Source organism: Cephus cinctus, unplaced genomic scaffold (assembly GCF_000341935.2).
Source record: "Cephus cinctus unplaced genomic scaffold, Ccin1 Ccin1_scaffold1073, whole genome shotgun sequence".
In the NCBI taxonomy this organism is placed as follows: domain Eukaryota; kingdom Metazoa; phylum Arthropoda; class Insecta; order Hymenoptera; family Cephidae; genus Cephus; species Cephus cinctus.
Window position 1 is genome coordinate 96,926 of NW_014333593.1, and position 15,955 is coordinate 112,880.

General features: G+C 38.8%; 2 protein-coding genes across 9 annotated transcripts; both read right to left on the reverse strand.

The window, feature by feature from the left end:
* Positions 1–511: 511 nt before the first annotated feature.
* On the reverse strand, positions 512–1,745 carry LOC107271946 (cytochrome b-c1 complex subunit 7-like). Its single transcript, XM_015748561.2, has 2 exons — positions 1,324–1,745; positions 512–1,250 (listed from the first exon to the last, which is right to left on the reverse strand). Exons 1-2 carry the CDS (start codon positions 1,569–1,571, stop codon positions 1,079–1,081), a joined length of 420 nt encoding a protein of 139 aa, XP_015604047.1. The 5' UTR covers positions 1,572–1,745; the 3' UTR covers positions 512–1,078.
* A 4,726-nt stretch (positions 1,746–6,471) lies between these two features.
* On the reverse strand, positions 6,472–15,538 carry LOC107271980 (5-oxoprolinase). 8 transcript variants are annotated; one of them, XM_025089216.1, is made up of 22 exons: positions 15,267–15,526; positions 14,279–14,447; positions 12,709–12,894; positions 12,386–12,624; positions 12,153–12,315; positions 11,992–12,077; positions 11,690–11,891; positions 11,170–11,430; positions 10,967–11,095; positions 10,695–10,896; positions 10,378–10,600; positions 10,184–10,322; positions 9,828–10,105; positions 9,492–9,752; positions 9,295–9,400; positions 9,039–9,206; positions 8,696–8,940; positions 8,519–8,630; positions 8,223–8,447; positions 7,899–8,080; positions 7,643–7,802; positions 6,472–6,917 (listed from the first exon to the last, which is right to left on the reverse strand). In XM_025089216.1, the coding sequence occupies exons 2-22, from the start codon at positions 14,438–14,440 to the stop codon at positions 6,777–6,779; spliced, it is 3,870 nt and encodes a 1,289-aa protein (XP_024944984.1). In that variant the 5' UTR covers positions 14,441–14,447; positions 15,267–15,526; the 3' UTR covers positions 6,472–6,776. The 8 variants fall into 8 exon arrangements, with proteins under 8 accessions (XP_024944984.1, XP_024944985.1, XP_015604126.1 ...); XM_025089217.1 differs by having other exon boundaries at positions 14,279–14,454; XM_015748640.2 differs by having other exon boundaries at positions 15,112–15,526.
* Positions 15,539–15,955: the final 417 nt, after the last annotated feature.

Genomic DNA, 15,955 nt, shown 5'->3' on the forward strand with positions numbered 1-15,955 from the left:
TAGATATACATATACAGTATACCTAAGGTATTCGAATCACTTGGTCATTTCGTTTTAATTCAATAAACTGCAATTAAATACCTGCAATTAAATTATACTATGCACAGTGCATTGTATTACCTTTTACAGTTGATATGTGTAACGTAACCTAACCATAGCTTCAGGGATCAATATCAATACCGATACAAGTTTGCATAATTGAATCGCTCATTCAGTACTGGAGTTGATATTCCTACGGCGAGACTCGTTAATAAATTTTCGTTATTAATTTCGGTTTCTACTGCTACAGATTGATTAAAATTGGTTATTCGATCGTGACCGATGAATCGATTAACTAATTTTGCGAAATCAAAATATCGCTGTATTTTCGTATTTAAACAGACACACGACTGTTCGCTATTATAATTCACTGTAGAGAGAGGATGAATGAGGTTGGATTATTTTTGAAAAAAGTATACAATTTTCTTTTTAGGATTTTTCGTATCAGTGATATTATAATTTATTTGTGAAACACTGTGTACATATGGGTACGTTGCTTCTCGAAAAATCCGAACTTTTTATGCAACAATACGAGAGCTATTCAATTAGTATCTCAAAATTGAAACTCCCTGTAGGACCCCTTCAATTATCTTTATCGATCGTCAAAGACGATCCGTCCTATTACTAGTAGTCCTATTACAGAAGTACTTACTCAGCGCTGTATATATTTAATACGTAATATATGCATTTCTATGTACACACGTAAAATATATGTAACGAGTACGCACGAAGCAAAAAAAATTTGGGTAATTTTCAATCGAGCGACAGAAATTTTTTTTTTATTTATCATATTCGTTTTCACGTGCCGTAGAATTCTATATAGTTTTACTGGAAAAAAATAGGTGATACTCTGCTCAGTCAGACGTATCCGACATCCCTTTACGTAGGATTTACATGTATCCTTTAGCATACAAAAATAGGTACTTCGATCTTGGCATTTATTCCAACTGAACGAAAGTAATGCAGGTACATAAGTATACACGTGTAAAGGTATATTCACACGTGACAAAAATACGTTACAAGCTTAAGCTTTCGATCATTATTCCTGTTCATAGTTGACACAGCCAAAGTTATGCATCTCTTCTTTCTCGGCTATCGCTTCTTCGAGATAAGGTCTTAGATATCGATACGCCCTATCTTGCTCATACGTGATCCATTTTTCTTCGGGTAGAAAAATTTTGAAAGTATCCAAATGCATCGCCCGTATTATTCTAAATAATTAATATTTAATTAATTGATTTTTATCTTTAACGAATTAATCGAAAATTTCATATTTATACCTACCTGTAGGATCTCGCGTCCCTTATATCTGCTGGTAACCGACTCAAGGCCGTTTTCACCATTGGCATGTTTTCGTTGATCACGTCATCCGAATAAAGTCCATAGCGATTATAACCTGAGGTATTGAACGCTATTCTTCTTAACGTTTCAAGAAAACTCTTCTCGTGCCTAGTTGCTTCGGCGTTCGCCATGTTCCTTGAATTCCATTTGAATTTATTAATAAGATACCGACCGCCGCGTATCAGAGACATTCTGCCGGGGAATATCCAGCTTTATCTTTCGATTTCTGATATTTTTCGTAAATTTAGGAAATGACGACTCTCCGCTTGATAAGATAAACAAATGAGATGGAATTAACAGTGTATCATATTTTACGCTGTTTTTATATTTTTTTTTACACGACCAACTTTGTTCGATTCGTCAAAAAAAATTTTAGAGAAAATCACTCATCGCTCCTTCTCTTTTATCTCTTCTATCAAGGCTCCGACTCTCCATTGAAGAAGCATCGTACCCACCACTGTGCACCGATAAAAGTTTCCCTGATAAAGGAAAAACTTAAAATTTTTACCTTCACACGAATTTCATATCGTGCGATAGCTTCAGGGGTTCTATTTAAAATCGTAGGGCGTCAGCCCACTGAACGTAAAGGAACCGAATGACAGAGACGCGAAATTTAGTTGTCCCAAGGAAAGTCCCTAGGGATTTATGACAGATGGAACTGCAGCATGAGAATTCTTTCTAGGGACTTTAATAATCGTCCGAAAGACTTTAATCGGACTGCGAATGTTCCAGAGTCGCGAAGGCTTTTCACATGGAGAGAAGGTATCCCTGGGGAATAATTTTACCAGGGATACGTTAAGGTAAGGGTGGTACCGTCGGAAGTACCTTTAACCATGAAGATTCAAATATGCCTGTGAGAAATAAAAATTCATGTTCCATCTCTGTACCCGAATACACTCATACACAGATGGACCTGAAATTAGCCCATTCATTTTATCCGCACGGTAGAATCGCCTCAGGGTTTTGCAATACTCCTGAATAACCCTTAGATTATATATAGTGCTAAATAGAAATGGGATATGTAATCCACGTACTACTTACATATCCATACAGTATGTAGAATATAAGATAGGAAACATACAATTCCTAAGTGTTATTTTCAGTCCGAATGCAAATGGCATTTTCTCCTTCACTCTCTTCTCAGGACAATAGATTTTCGCTACCCTTATGTCGGACCTCACGATTTCTCCTATCCGCGACCGAACGGATGGCTTGAAGTTTGGACGGGGATATACAAAGCCACCACCGGATGAGTACATCGAGAACTTCCACCGGAACGTCTTCCATTCCTCTCTGAAGAATTTCAGGAACATCGTGAACACCGTGGAAAAGTCTTTTGCAACAGGGATGGTTCTTCGTCCCCTATCGAGCAAGCGTATCTTGCGCTTCTTTGGAAAATCGATCGCACCGGAACTCCACCCCCTCGACTATTGTCCCCGGATGTGTTCTAGCCGTTGTTAAAGGTCCTATCGGCTTCCTGGGTTTATTTAGGAACACGCGAAATCAGAAATCCCGTACAGTGCGGTTGGGAGTCCTCGCGAGGAATGTAAACAGAAATTTGCTTACTTTACTGTTCTGTAAAGGGTTGCGCACCCCTCCATCACTGTGTCTACATACATAATTCTACTTAAGCAATTCCTTTCGGCCAAGATCGGATGTGTTCGTCTCGTCTCTGTAACCCGGCTAATCTACTGCTGTCTGTATGCACAGTTCTAGTAGAGGAACGTTGCAACTAGCCATGCAGCTAATACTATCTGGTATTTGAAATCATATATATAGTATGACGTCACACGTGTTAATTAATCTTTTTTATAATAATTATATTCACATATATAGCTATGTATGGTACCGATAGGTGAAGGAACAGTGGATTCTCGACTTTTTGAGATAAAATAATTTTACACCTGTTGTTCCAATTTTATATTGTAATTACATCGATAATTGTAGCTACGTATGGTACTGAAACTTTTATGTCAACCAGTGCATAGTAACCTTTTGGCGAAAAAGTGTTTACTGAACATTAAGTAAAATGGTAGCGTAGTGCGAATATATGGAGCATTCCTTTACACTAGGTTTAATTGGCCGTGAAGTAAGCATTGTCTTGTAATGGGACGCAAGAGAGGTTTCAAAGTTTTTTTGAGTTTCCTTAAGATTTGGTTTTTGGGTCGCTTTAAGTGCACAGACGCTTTTGGTATTAAAGATAAGCGTTTTGTATACCTATAGGTAATTTTTTTGTTATCAACTTTGATAAGATTTTTAATCTTTCACTGAAGTCTGTCGTATACCGTGCATATGGAATTGTCAATTCGTGCGCCACGTGCTTTTAATTTTTCCTGAATTTTTTTTTCACCTTTGAACCCTTCACTTTTTTTCAGCAATCTCGACCGTTTTTCCCTTAACGTAAAAAACCTTCGGCCTCCCTTGATCCTTGCTCGTGATAGTCGAACAACCCTTCTCGTACATCCCTCACGGACGTAAACATCCCCTGGGCTCTTGACATTTATTTCGGATTCGATTGGAACCCCTTGAAACAGCTTTGACCCTTTTGCGACCACGTTGGAATCGTTTTTTTTAGAGAAATTCAGTTATAGTCCACTGAGCTTTACGGATGAAGCTCGTGTCGTTTCTTCGGGGAAAAATATTTCATTACTTTTATTACTTTGAAAAGCGCGCTGAATCGCCATTGTGTCTGCTGGCGAATTGTGTTTGAATTAAATTGCGATTCAATTAATGAGCATGATCGGCCATTCTGAAAGTCCCTGTAAAAGCGACCAATTAGAACCACTAGTGAATCATCTATTGGACGATTTTAATCATGGACTCTAGCCCGTCCCCTAATCGCTCGTAAAGCGTCTATAAAGTCTGATTGGGTTGTCGACCTTTTCCGAAAAAGACAGAATGGAAAAAAGATACTACGGCAAAGTAAAGGGGGCAGACGGGACGGGAGAGAATCAAAAAGTGTGGACATTAGCCAGGGTGATGGAAAAATTCGTCATATTCGCGGCCATGGGGTCGCAGTAAAAGGATCATAAAAATGTGGCGGGTCCTTCAGCGTAGATTAAGACCGTTTCGAGTTATGTCGCTCTCTGAAAGCGGTATCCCATATGGAACGTAGCGATATCATAGGAGATGTGGTTGGGGGGTAGGGAAAGGAAGAGATCCTTAAAAACTGATGACAGTACAAAAAAAGTCTCAAGAGAAAAGAAGGAAACCAGTTAAAGAACCCACTGGGGTTAATAGTAAAAAGAAAAAAAAATTTACTTACATAGTTGAATTTTTAATTTATATATAATTTTGTAATTGCACTCTGAAATTTCAGGAAATTCATCAGTTCTGTCGGAAATCTTTATACTCAATGGTATTTCAAAGTCAGGATAATGGTGAGGATTTGAAGATCCTTCGATCCAGCTCACGTATCCTTTCCAATCGAATTAGCCGTTCATTCAGCAGGCTAATTGTGAACGAACCTTAATGCGCTAGTTGAATCTTAATGCGATTCCACAGCGTTTCAGAGGCGAAGGATAAAGGATTAATCACCCCTCACAAAAGTTTCTAATCCTTTGGCTGACTTTGATACATGTATTATCAATTATACCATACAACAGTACAGTATAATATTATACATTATATCTATATATATATTTAATTCAGTAAGTATATTAAATCCTCTATCAAGAATATTTATTATATTTTTCGTTCCAGCTGCCACATTTATTTTGCACCTTTATTTCTCAGAAAAAGACAGGATTTCATAGAGAATATTAAAAAGAGCGAGAAAAGAACGATTATGCTGTAAAACTGAAAATTGTAACGTAATTCTTTAACTTATGACCCGACACCGATAGCAAAACATACGAGAACGACTATCTTCGAGAACCAACCTACGTTACCTTCGGCCGTCCACCCGTCGTTCGTGCATCCGCAAGCCAGGCGGGCGCCAGTCAATTCTTTCTTCACCGGGAACTGACGAGCCGGTATAAACTGGGAGTTGGGGTGGAACAGGCACAACTCCACCAAGAACGAGAGCTCTGACGGAACCTATCGGACGAGGCGATAGCTTAACGGATCCTGTCGATTTTTGGGGACGCGTAAAATCGAGAAACGCAACCGTAGGTGCTGATCTTTGGGGTCGCGTAAAATCAGCAAACGCAACTGGATACACGAACGGGAGCGGACGGTTACGGAAATGCACGGCCGCTCAGGCTGCTAGGTTTGAGGTAGAGAGGGTCGGAGTAAGACGGCCGCTTCCCCAGGGCATCGGGCGACAGCCGGGCACCACGTCCTTAACTCGGGCAGGAGGTTCCTCTCCTGCCCTTAACCGTATCAAAACTCCCTCCGCCCGCACTACAGCCCTTTGCCCATCTCCAGCGGGGCGCCGGTATCTCAGCCGGGCTTCTGCCGGTCCGTGGAGACGTCTCCGTCGGGTACTCTCCTCTGCCGGGCAACTCGGTACGTCGAGACTATCTCCCCACGGCAGATTCGAGCATCTCGACCTCAACTAAACAATAACGAAATCTTACGAGAGCCTTGACATAACTATACGAATCAACCCGAGAGCGTAGCTTCTGAGCAGGGTGGCGACCCGAAGGGGACCAGAAATCGAGAACGTTATCTGTATCGGTAACCGGAGCCGCCTTGGGACCGTGATTCGAAAAATCACGTCACAAAATATACTAAATATAGTCTTTTTCACAATTTTTAATTATTGCATTTTATCAAAGGATTATTTCAGGACTAATTTTGATATTATGGAAATTCTACAGTGTTCAAGGATGTTATTAGTTGTATGCAATCAAAAGATGAATGCATGTAGGTCATTCGGTAATGAGTTTCACTTCGGTAATGGTAATTACTGAAACCGGAAATGAAACGGCGGCCATCTTGCACCTGACGCAAATGGGACGTTCGACAAATTTGGCGTATTAACCAGGCGTCATTTAATTTAGGAGCGATTGACTATGATCGATTATCAAAATTAATAATAACCTCCAGGGAAGCGGCAAAGCAACCTTCCCAATCAAATTCCCTGGTTTTCGCTGTGACGTGCAAAATTTCAGTTTTACTAAATTTCTGCTGATCATGCTCATCGGATTCATCGGTATCCAATTAACGATATTTATTCCCACCACAAGTCTTTCTAAATATACATATAGAATTAACAATACTATACACCATATAATATATATAGGCAGCAGCCATGACAAAATCGATTGCCAATATCAGACTGTCAGCTGACGTAAAATATTATAAAATATTATTATCAACAATGCCAAAATCAAATCTCTTAAAATTCACAATAATTTTTTCTCTCAATTAAAATATACAGATACATACACCAATACGTAGATATTTCAAAATTGTAACAATTTTTCTTTTTCTATTCCAAAAAACTATATTCATACAGACTCCTGTGCTTTTCTGTATTCGTATACGCTACCACGTTCCAGGAAAGCTTTTGACTTTTTCTCCAAAATCGAAGCCTTGCTACCTGGTGAACCGTACCCACCACCACCAGGACTCTCCAGGAGGAAGGTATCCTGTAGGCAGAAGAGAAGCAAAAAAAAAGTGTTAAAAAAGCATCTCCCTATTTTTGAATCAACTACTACTCGTTTGAACTTTAAAAAGGAAGTCCTTCCGGCAATAAAGTAAGATAATACAATCATAACCGGAAGTCAGAGAAGCCCAGATATATTTATGTATCTGTAGTCACCAATATACATATAAAAATTCTTTTCAGAATCTCGTTCAGTTCTCCAAGAAGAATATGATGCAAAACCAAAGCAGTTGAGAGCTGAGATAAGACAAAGCGAATTCAATATACTGTATGAAAAAAGCAACAAGAAAAAGTCGATCAAAGATGGCAGCACGATAGCGGATCCCTGTATCTACCTACTATATATCTCTAACCCTTATACTAGAAAATATATATAAGAACGTGACAGTATGCCCAGGATAGCAGAGGAAGATGGCTCGACTCTCGATAGAGGTTTCTGAGGTAATGCAGGGTGTTACGAAGGGCCGTGTCTACGAGGTTACATCCACAGGGATAAAATCTTTACGATCCCCCATAAAACTGACGAATCTTTTTACGTATTTTTACCCCTTACTCTATTCCCGAGCACAACACTATAGGTTATGTAATCTTGTATCACAAACCTTTTTCTATAACGCGTTAGTAAATTTCTACAATACTCAGGTAATCTCTCTTTAATGATGATATATTATAAAACACGTGTATGGAAACCATGACTACCATACTCACTCCTGCATATACGGGCACCGCAGTCTTTGGACCCAAATTGATGAATCTACCATCAGCCCTCTTTAGGGTGTTCCTACCACGTGAACCAGATAAACCACCAGAAAGACCAGGCGGGCTGTGCACTCTTCGTTCAGTGAGTACGGACAGTATCATCGGTGCCCTGTGACGTGAGATATATTAAAAAGCCATGAGAAAATTATAAGGGTACATATTGTTTTTTTTACGTCACTTTTTTTAAGCGCGATTATTAAAATACCTGAATGTTATCTCACGCTGCACCCCGTCGCCTCCACGATAAGCCCCGTCACCACCACTTCCGTCACGCAGGGAGAATTTATTTAAAATTACTGGATAACGTAATTCCAGAATTTCCGGATCGGTGATTCGTGTGTTTGTCATATGCGTGTGTACGCCTCCCCTTCCATGCCAACCAGGACCCTGTTTTTTTTTCAAATTATTTATTCAAAACCAAGTAATCCCTTTAGCGTATTCGCAGTCGTGTCGTGTAATTCAATTTCATAGATTACAATAATTCACAGGGTGGATCAATTTTATTATTGCCTTATTTAGTGATACTCACAGCTCCGCTACCCCCTGCGACTGTCTCGTAGTACCCCCACTCCTCCGTACCTAATGTGACGTTATTCATGCATCCCTGAGACGCAGCACAAGCGCCAAAAGCCGTCAGGATGACGTCTACGATTCTCTGCGACGTCAGCACGTTGCCACCGACTACCGCAGCTTCCTCGGACGGATCTAGGATCGATCCTTTTGGAATAATTACCCTTACTGGTTTCAGGCAACCCTGCGACAGATAATCAGCCCTTTGCTGACCTGGCGGAAGCGATAACAATGAATTTAGAAGTAATAGCATACCTGGTTCAGGGGAATGTCTCGACCTACGATACACCTCAGACAGTAGATCAATGCTGAGAGCGTGATTGCCCTTGGTGCATTACAGTTACCCCAGACTTCGTATCCGGTTCCGCTGAAGTAAAGAAATTTAAAAAATTTGGATAGTGGTATGAAATTACAAAAATTGTATGGACTTACGTAAAGTCGCACAGAGCTTCGCCCTTGTTTATATCTATGGTAAGTGTCATTTTAATCGGAGTCCCGTCGTCTAGGTAATCTACCGAAGTTATACTGGTTGTTCCAGTTTCATTGAATAACCTGTGACCTACGACCTTAAGCATTTCACGAACCGCCACTTCCGCATTGTGCTGTATATGACCCATATAGGCCTGAACTACGTCCAGTCCATAAATATCAATGAGTTCATTAACTAATTGGCTACCCTGAAAGGAATTTATCGAATTTGGATTAATAGTCATTGATTAATTCTGAGTATGTTAGGAAAGATATTTGGTTTGGTTTAAAATCAGTGTGAACCGACCTTATGGTTAGCCGCTATCTGGGCCTTGAGATCACTCAGATTATCCGTTAGATTCCTGGTGCCGGAACTTCCTGGAATCTTCCCAGGAGCCATCAAAGCTTCCGTCAATTCCTGCTCCCGGAAGATGCCTTTGTGCACCAGAAGGAAACTCTTGAAAGCTGCGCCTTCCTACAAATTTAAGATAAAACCTCTGCGTCGCTTTTATCACGTTAATGCACTTTTTTAATTAAACGCTACGGCTCCCTCATTCGTTTACCTGATTCAGCATAGTGGAATGTGGCGGCATAGAGCCTGGCGTAATTCCGCCTATGTCTGCATGATGTCCACGACTCGCGACAAAAAATACAGGTTTCTCCAAATTTCTGGGTTGGAGAGAAAAAAAAAGTAACGAATTATCACTTTCTTTTCTGTTTTCATAAATTTTTCGTGTTTTTGAAAATTTCATATACTCACTTATAAAATACTGGTGTAATTACTGTTAGATCAGGCAAGTGGGATCCACCGGCTGAGGGATGATTTGCCAGGATCACGTCTCCTCGTGTGAACTCACCTTTAAATGCTTTCATTTGAAACTGCACTGTTTCTTGCATTGCACCTAAATGCACTGGTATATGGGGTGCATTGGAGACCAGACCGCCATCCGGTCCAAAAACTGCGCAAGAGAAATCCAGACGTTCTTTGATGTTCGTGGAGATGGACGTTCTCTGAAGTATTCTTCGAGATCAATAATAATATTATTTATGTTTATGATTAAACACATACGATTTAACTTTTTCAATCTTACACTACCTTCCCATCTGCTCTGCTATGCTCATAAAACGATGAGAAAAGATGCTCAATTGGATTGCATCCAATTCCGTAGTGATCTTTGGCCTGAGTCCTGTACCTATTGTGATCTTGACGTCCCCTCTACTAGTTATCACGGCAGTACAGTCAGGTTCTATCAATAAGGTACTGAGACTGTCCATGATAATTGCAGGTCCCGTTATCGTGTGTCCTGCTGATAACGATTCCAATTTGTAGACTTTAGTATCTTGATAACCACCCTCGAAGTAGACTGAAGTAATCTGATAATATTAAAATTCCCATTGAATTTTTACGTCATAACTGTTACTGTAAAATTAAGAAATGTCATAAATCTTTACTTTTTCGAATTTCGGTAGTTCATCCGATGATTCCAAAACTGGATCTTCAGGAATTTCAGTCTTACCAATACCTCGTACCCTAATATCATTAACAAGAATACGTCTTTCCGGCATGGTAAATCCAAATTCGACTTGGTACCTTAAAAAAGGAAGTATGAAAAATATTTCAATGGACTTTATAACGACAAAATTACCTCTCAACGAACGTCGTCAAAAAGTCTCCATGTTTGAGCCCTACGTTCTTAGCTTGCGCACCAGTTTTGGGTCTGCACATTAGAGCGCAATCAGTTCCATAATAACGTAAATGTAAAAATGATTCTGTATGTATCTGTGACTCTGTAAATCCTTGACGGGTCAATTCAACTTTAACCTTTTCTTCAAGAATCGACAAACGTTCGTCCAGTCGACTAAAGGACCCTAAATGGTAAAAAGATATAATAATAAATATAACTTCAAACGTATTTGAAAAAATTCATCTGATTTTAGAATCTTGTCCTTCATATTCTTATACCTTCTTCATAAACTTCTGCACTAGGTTCCTGGGCTTCTTGCACTACGTCAGCAAGTGCCATTCCATAAGCTGACAATATTCCAGCATATTTGTGAACGAAAACCGTACCCATACCCAGTGACCGTGCAATGGCGCATGCGTGCTGTCCACCAGCTCCTCCAAAGCATGCCAACACGTGTTGCGAAGTATCGTAACCCTTGGCCTAATTTTTAAATGAACTAATTAACGTAAAAGTGCGAGTAACAGCTAATTGACTTAACGTAGATACTTACTTGGGTCAAAGCACGAATCGGACGACACATTGTCTCGTTAGCTACCCTTATAAATCCCATAGCAACTTCCTCGACCGACATCTTTTCATGGGATGATTTTCCACCCTCGGTACATAAAAAATGATTTATCTGAAAAAAAAAAAATATTAAATAATCAATATTTAATTGGATAGTCGTACGTTGAGTGAAAGATATGTGCTTACTTGTTTGGTAAGCATATCAAAAGCCTCAATGGTTCGTGGCTTGTCGAGTGGCTCGTTTTCATTGGGACCAAAGATTTTTGGAAAATATTCCGGAAGTAAACGGCCCAGGGTCAAATTAGCGTCTGTCACTGCCAAAGGACCTCCTTTCTTATAACATGCTGGACCCGGATGTGCACCAGCACTTTCTGGCCCCACTTCAAATAATCCTGATCTGAAGAAAAGCATAGAGCCACCCCCAGCAGCTACTGTGTTCACGTCCAACTTGAATGATACATGTAAACTTTATATTATTGATCATTTAGTAGAGCCTCTCACATCTTACATTCTCCTAGCTTACGGAAGGCCGGCGGTGCGTTCACCTGGACATTGTCACTGATCACAGTCATAAGAGAGGGGTAACCGCCACGGCCATTCCGAGTATATAATTGGTATTTTGTTTAACTCACGTGTCTCATCATTAATTAAACTATGAGAGAGTCGACTGTAAAATTGATTCAAAGAATTTTTTTTTTATTCCCACCTGTGCAACCTGTATAGTCACGCCAGCCGTAGTGGTTTCATAAACGTGTTCGTAATAACCGGCATAACGGCTTACGTCTGTTGAAGTTCCTCCCATGTCAAATCCTATAACCGGAAGTTCTGTTTCCTTGTTGTAAGTTGTCATAGCATACCCAACCACACCACCAGCAGGTCCGGACAGTATAGCTCTTGATCCATTGAATCTATTAGGAATAAAGAGCTGAAGTGGTAGATCAGACTGACATCTACGATTCCTCGTAGGAAATACTGAATCATCATATAGTAGGTAATATAGGGACTTACGAATTCATGGGGGTAAGTCCACCGTCGCTCTGCATAAATAATACGTTAACTCCCGCCAGATTGTTTTTGAATCCCGAAGAAAATCCCTAAAATAAATAATTAATATATATTATTTTTCTATCGTCCTATAATTTGATAAATTTTTTTCGCTTTTGTATTACCTGAAGATAACTCTTAATATGGGGTGTCAAATAAGCATCTGCCGAGGCAGTAAAACCTCTAGGAACGATTCTTGTCATTGGCATAACTTCGTGTGACAATGAAACTTGAGTAAAACCCAAATTCCTAGCTAATTCGCCAACGCGTACCTCCTGCTCTGCGTATCTGATAAGAAGAAATTATCCTCTGTCATATCTTATGAATTTACATAAAAATTCTTTTTTACACTACTTACGTATAACTATGTGCAAGGACAACGGCTAAACTTTGAATTCCTTGAATTTTGAGCTTTTCAAGATCTTTGATCAATGACTCCTCGTCAAGTTCCTGGATCACGAATAGATCCTCCCCTGTAGAACCTCTGACCCGTCGCCATTGTTTACTATCCAATTCACATTGTCCAGGAAGCGCTGGTATCACTCTGCACTTCACTTCAACGACTTTTGAATAAAGGACTTCCGGTGTTACCACTTCCTGGCCACAAAGTATATTAGTTTCTAATGATTTTAATGTATTCTTATGGGTACCCATTTTATCAGAATGATAGTGAATACTCACCAGATCGAATATATTGGGTCTAGCCTGGTTTCCAATGAATAAAAGATCCTTGAATCCCTCGTTGATAAGCAATGCCATTTTGGCGCCTTTTCTTTCCAACAGAGCATTCGTGGCGACCGTAGTGCCCATGCGGATCCATCCTATTCTTGAAGTGTCCACATAGTCCTTTGTTCGTTCACCAGTTTCCTGACGATAACCAAAATGATGATAACGACCCTCATTCAATAAATGGGAATGATACTGTATACGTTTGGAATTTTTCCTACAAGTTTAAAAATGTATCTCGACTTCTCCTTTAACCCAAAATCATGCAAAACAGTAATATTACGCTCGATTTGCAAGAATAGCTCGTTATCTTCAAATATAAGTACATGCTTATCGACCTACGATAAGAATAGAAGTGTTATCTACCTTAACATATATTTCAAAATTTTTTTTAGCTACTATACAAAAAGAAATTCAACCTTTTAACACTTTGAATACCGTGTCGGTATCCGGTATTACCAATTTGAAAAAAAAATGTATAAAATTCGACTGATCATAATTTCCTAAGTCCTGAGCCCGTAAACTCGAATCTTTCTAAAAAAAAATCTTGCATTCGACTGACCGATGCTTTTTGAGTGGAAAGTCGCATGTGAGAATTATTAGGGCAGTCTCAAGAAAAACAATGACACGTATGACCGATGGTCAGAGAAACGTTTTACACGTGATCGTTTTGTCTAACTCAATCATAGTACGTAATATTTAGTCGAGATGTGAATATAATAGCAAAAATTGTACTCCGACGTAAACGTAGCAGAAGAAAAAATTTATATCCATCATTCAACGTGTTAAAAACACTTTTCATAAATTTATATTCGGTAACTCGCGAGGTAAAGCCATTATTCTTCATGTTTTATAGACACCTATGCTTGCCGGAAGTGCGAGAGAGACGAACCAATAGGTATTTACGTATGTGCGAGAAAGACAGATATACCATTAACCTAAAAACCCTTGAGTAATCTTTCTAGATTTTATTGCACTGTCGATGCATCTCCGAACCGTCGTAACTTTTCTAGATGCAGCTTCAAGTATAAAATGGCCTCGTTACTAGTTTTTATATAGCAATCTTTTGTATTACAAGTTTCAAAATACACGTGCGACGTCGAAACAAAAAATTACTATGATTTCATAAGATATTGCTAAATTAACGTCTTATTTCCCAACAAATTTCCTCTCGACACTTTCAACTGGATCACATACAAGAAATCGTTATTCTCTATTTACTTAATGTAGATAAGAAAACATATGATTGCACGTGGTGAGAACTGCAGCTATCTAACATTGCGACGTTGATGACTACGCAATCATTTAAATCTTAAAATATAGGTCAACTAATGGTATGTTCAGAAATTCACTGCCAGTACTATGAGCATGGTTATGTTTTCACTATATTGCATACAAGTAAATAGGGACATAACGATACTCGTACTATAGTAGCCACAACTGTTTGTGTTTAAGCGTTATATTATATCAGAACAGATAATCAATTTAAAATGATCATTAACGATACCATAATTTATATTCAGACCTCTTCAAGTATTCGTCGAATTCCTTCTCGAGGCGCATCGTCATAGTTGGCAGGATCGACTGATAACAATTTCATGACTCGAATCTTCCCGCCAGGACACCTCGCATAAACGTCAGTAAAGGTGCCGCCACGGTCGATGGCAAATCCAAATTGTTCGTCCATAATTAATCTGCAAACTAATGGACTGTTAATACGAAAAAGACATCACGAAACTGCATCATATGTTGAGAGTGAACGACGCGTCATAAACATGAATATTAATTATTTGATATGTAATACAAAATAAGTAGTAATAGAACGGTATAAAATGTATGCACATATGACATATATTCATACGATATCCATTGCACTAGTTGTAAGCAGACACGATTCTCCTTGATTCGAATTTTGTTTGTATATTTGAAAAGTTTATAGAAGCAGCAACTGCCGACTTGGTAAATATACAATAAACTATTAGACTGCTTTTATGCGATAAGCGAATGTGTAAGAATGATTTTGTCGTTTCACGCAAGATAATGAAAATTACGAAAATTCATTGAAACAATGATCGAGATGGGCAAGCTTGAAAAAATCGTATAACGCCCATACGCTTTTGACATTCATTGACAGATATTTTATACTACTTTTTTATTAAACTACCATTTTTTCCATACACATCGTTATCTTTAATACGTTCACGCCGACGTGTATCACTGGTAGCTCACAGCTAATTCAAAATATTATATATAAATAAATGCGCCCACGTGAACGCGTAATGACGAGTGCAAGGGATGAATTGCGCATGCGCAGACAGCTCGGCGAAAACTTTCAAACTGTTTCTAGAGCATCCTTACCAAGCCTTTAAAGATTTATCGATGCGGCTAATGCGGTATTTACTTAAAACTTTGTCTCTTATTTATGTATCTTTTGCTTTTTCTTTATTTATTGTATTTCGGAACGTCTATGTTTGTATAGTAATATGGAATATTGAAAATTGCACGTTCTTAACCTCAAACTGACACTAGGAAAATACTTCAGCTTATTGTTAGCTCAATCGAGCGTTCGCTCGTTTAACAGCACAAAGAAATTACGTAAGAGTTTGAGTGTCGGCGTAGCAGAGCACCGTCGCGACTATGAGCGTAAATTCAGCTCGAATCTCAATATAAACGAGTCTCCGGAGTTCTCAATCAAATGACGAAAGAGAAATCTTGTATGTCAGTCATGACGCAGCAATGATTAGAACACATGTTTACAAGCAAAGTTTTCCCTCGACAGATTCTACTATCAATTAGAACGATACGAGGGACATCTGTTGGAGAATTCCAAAATACAAATAATATGCAACGTTGGTATGCAGTAGGAAATTTTTAAAAAATTATTTGTTTTGTAAGCGTACTTAGGAGTTTTTAAATTTATGTCACGGTATATATGTTGTGTTTTATTTGTATATTTAAATAATTGTTTTGATTTAAAATAGCTTTGAAAAAAGAAACCCGATATCCACATTGAATTAACAATACATATGTGCGTTATATTGCTGAGTAACCTTTCAATGAGAATCTCTGTGTCAAGTGCAAATGAAGTGACTTGGCAAATTTGTTTGATAAACATTTTAGCAGTTTTTTAATAAGTAATAGTTAATGTTTTTTTTTATCATAAAACAAAAAGCTCGAGGCTGTCCATTTTCTTGTGACATAA

Coding starts and splice junctions, on each gene's coding strand:
- LOC107271946 (XM_015748561.2), bottom strand. CDS start 1,571: ATGTCTCTGATACGCGGCGGTCGGTATCTTATTAATAAATTCAAATGG. Junction 1,251..1,323: donor AGGGACGCGAGATCCTACAG/GTAGGTATAAAT, acceptor TTAATTATTTAG/AATAATACGGGCGATGCATT.
- LOC107271980 (XM_025089216.1), bottom strand. CDS start 14,440: ATGGACGAACAATTTGGATTTGCCATCGACCGTGGCGGCACCTTTACT. Junction 12,625..12,708: donor GACCCAATATATTCGATCTG/GTGAGTATTCAC, acceptor CTTTGTGGCCAG/GAAGTGGTAACACCGGAAGT. Junction 10,897..10,966: donor CGATTCGTGCTTTGACCCAA/GTAAGTATCTAC, acceptor TTTAAAAATTAG/GCCAAGGGTTACGATACTTC.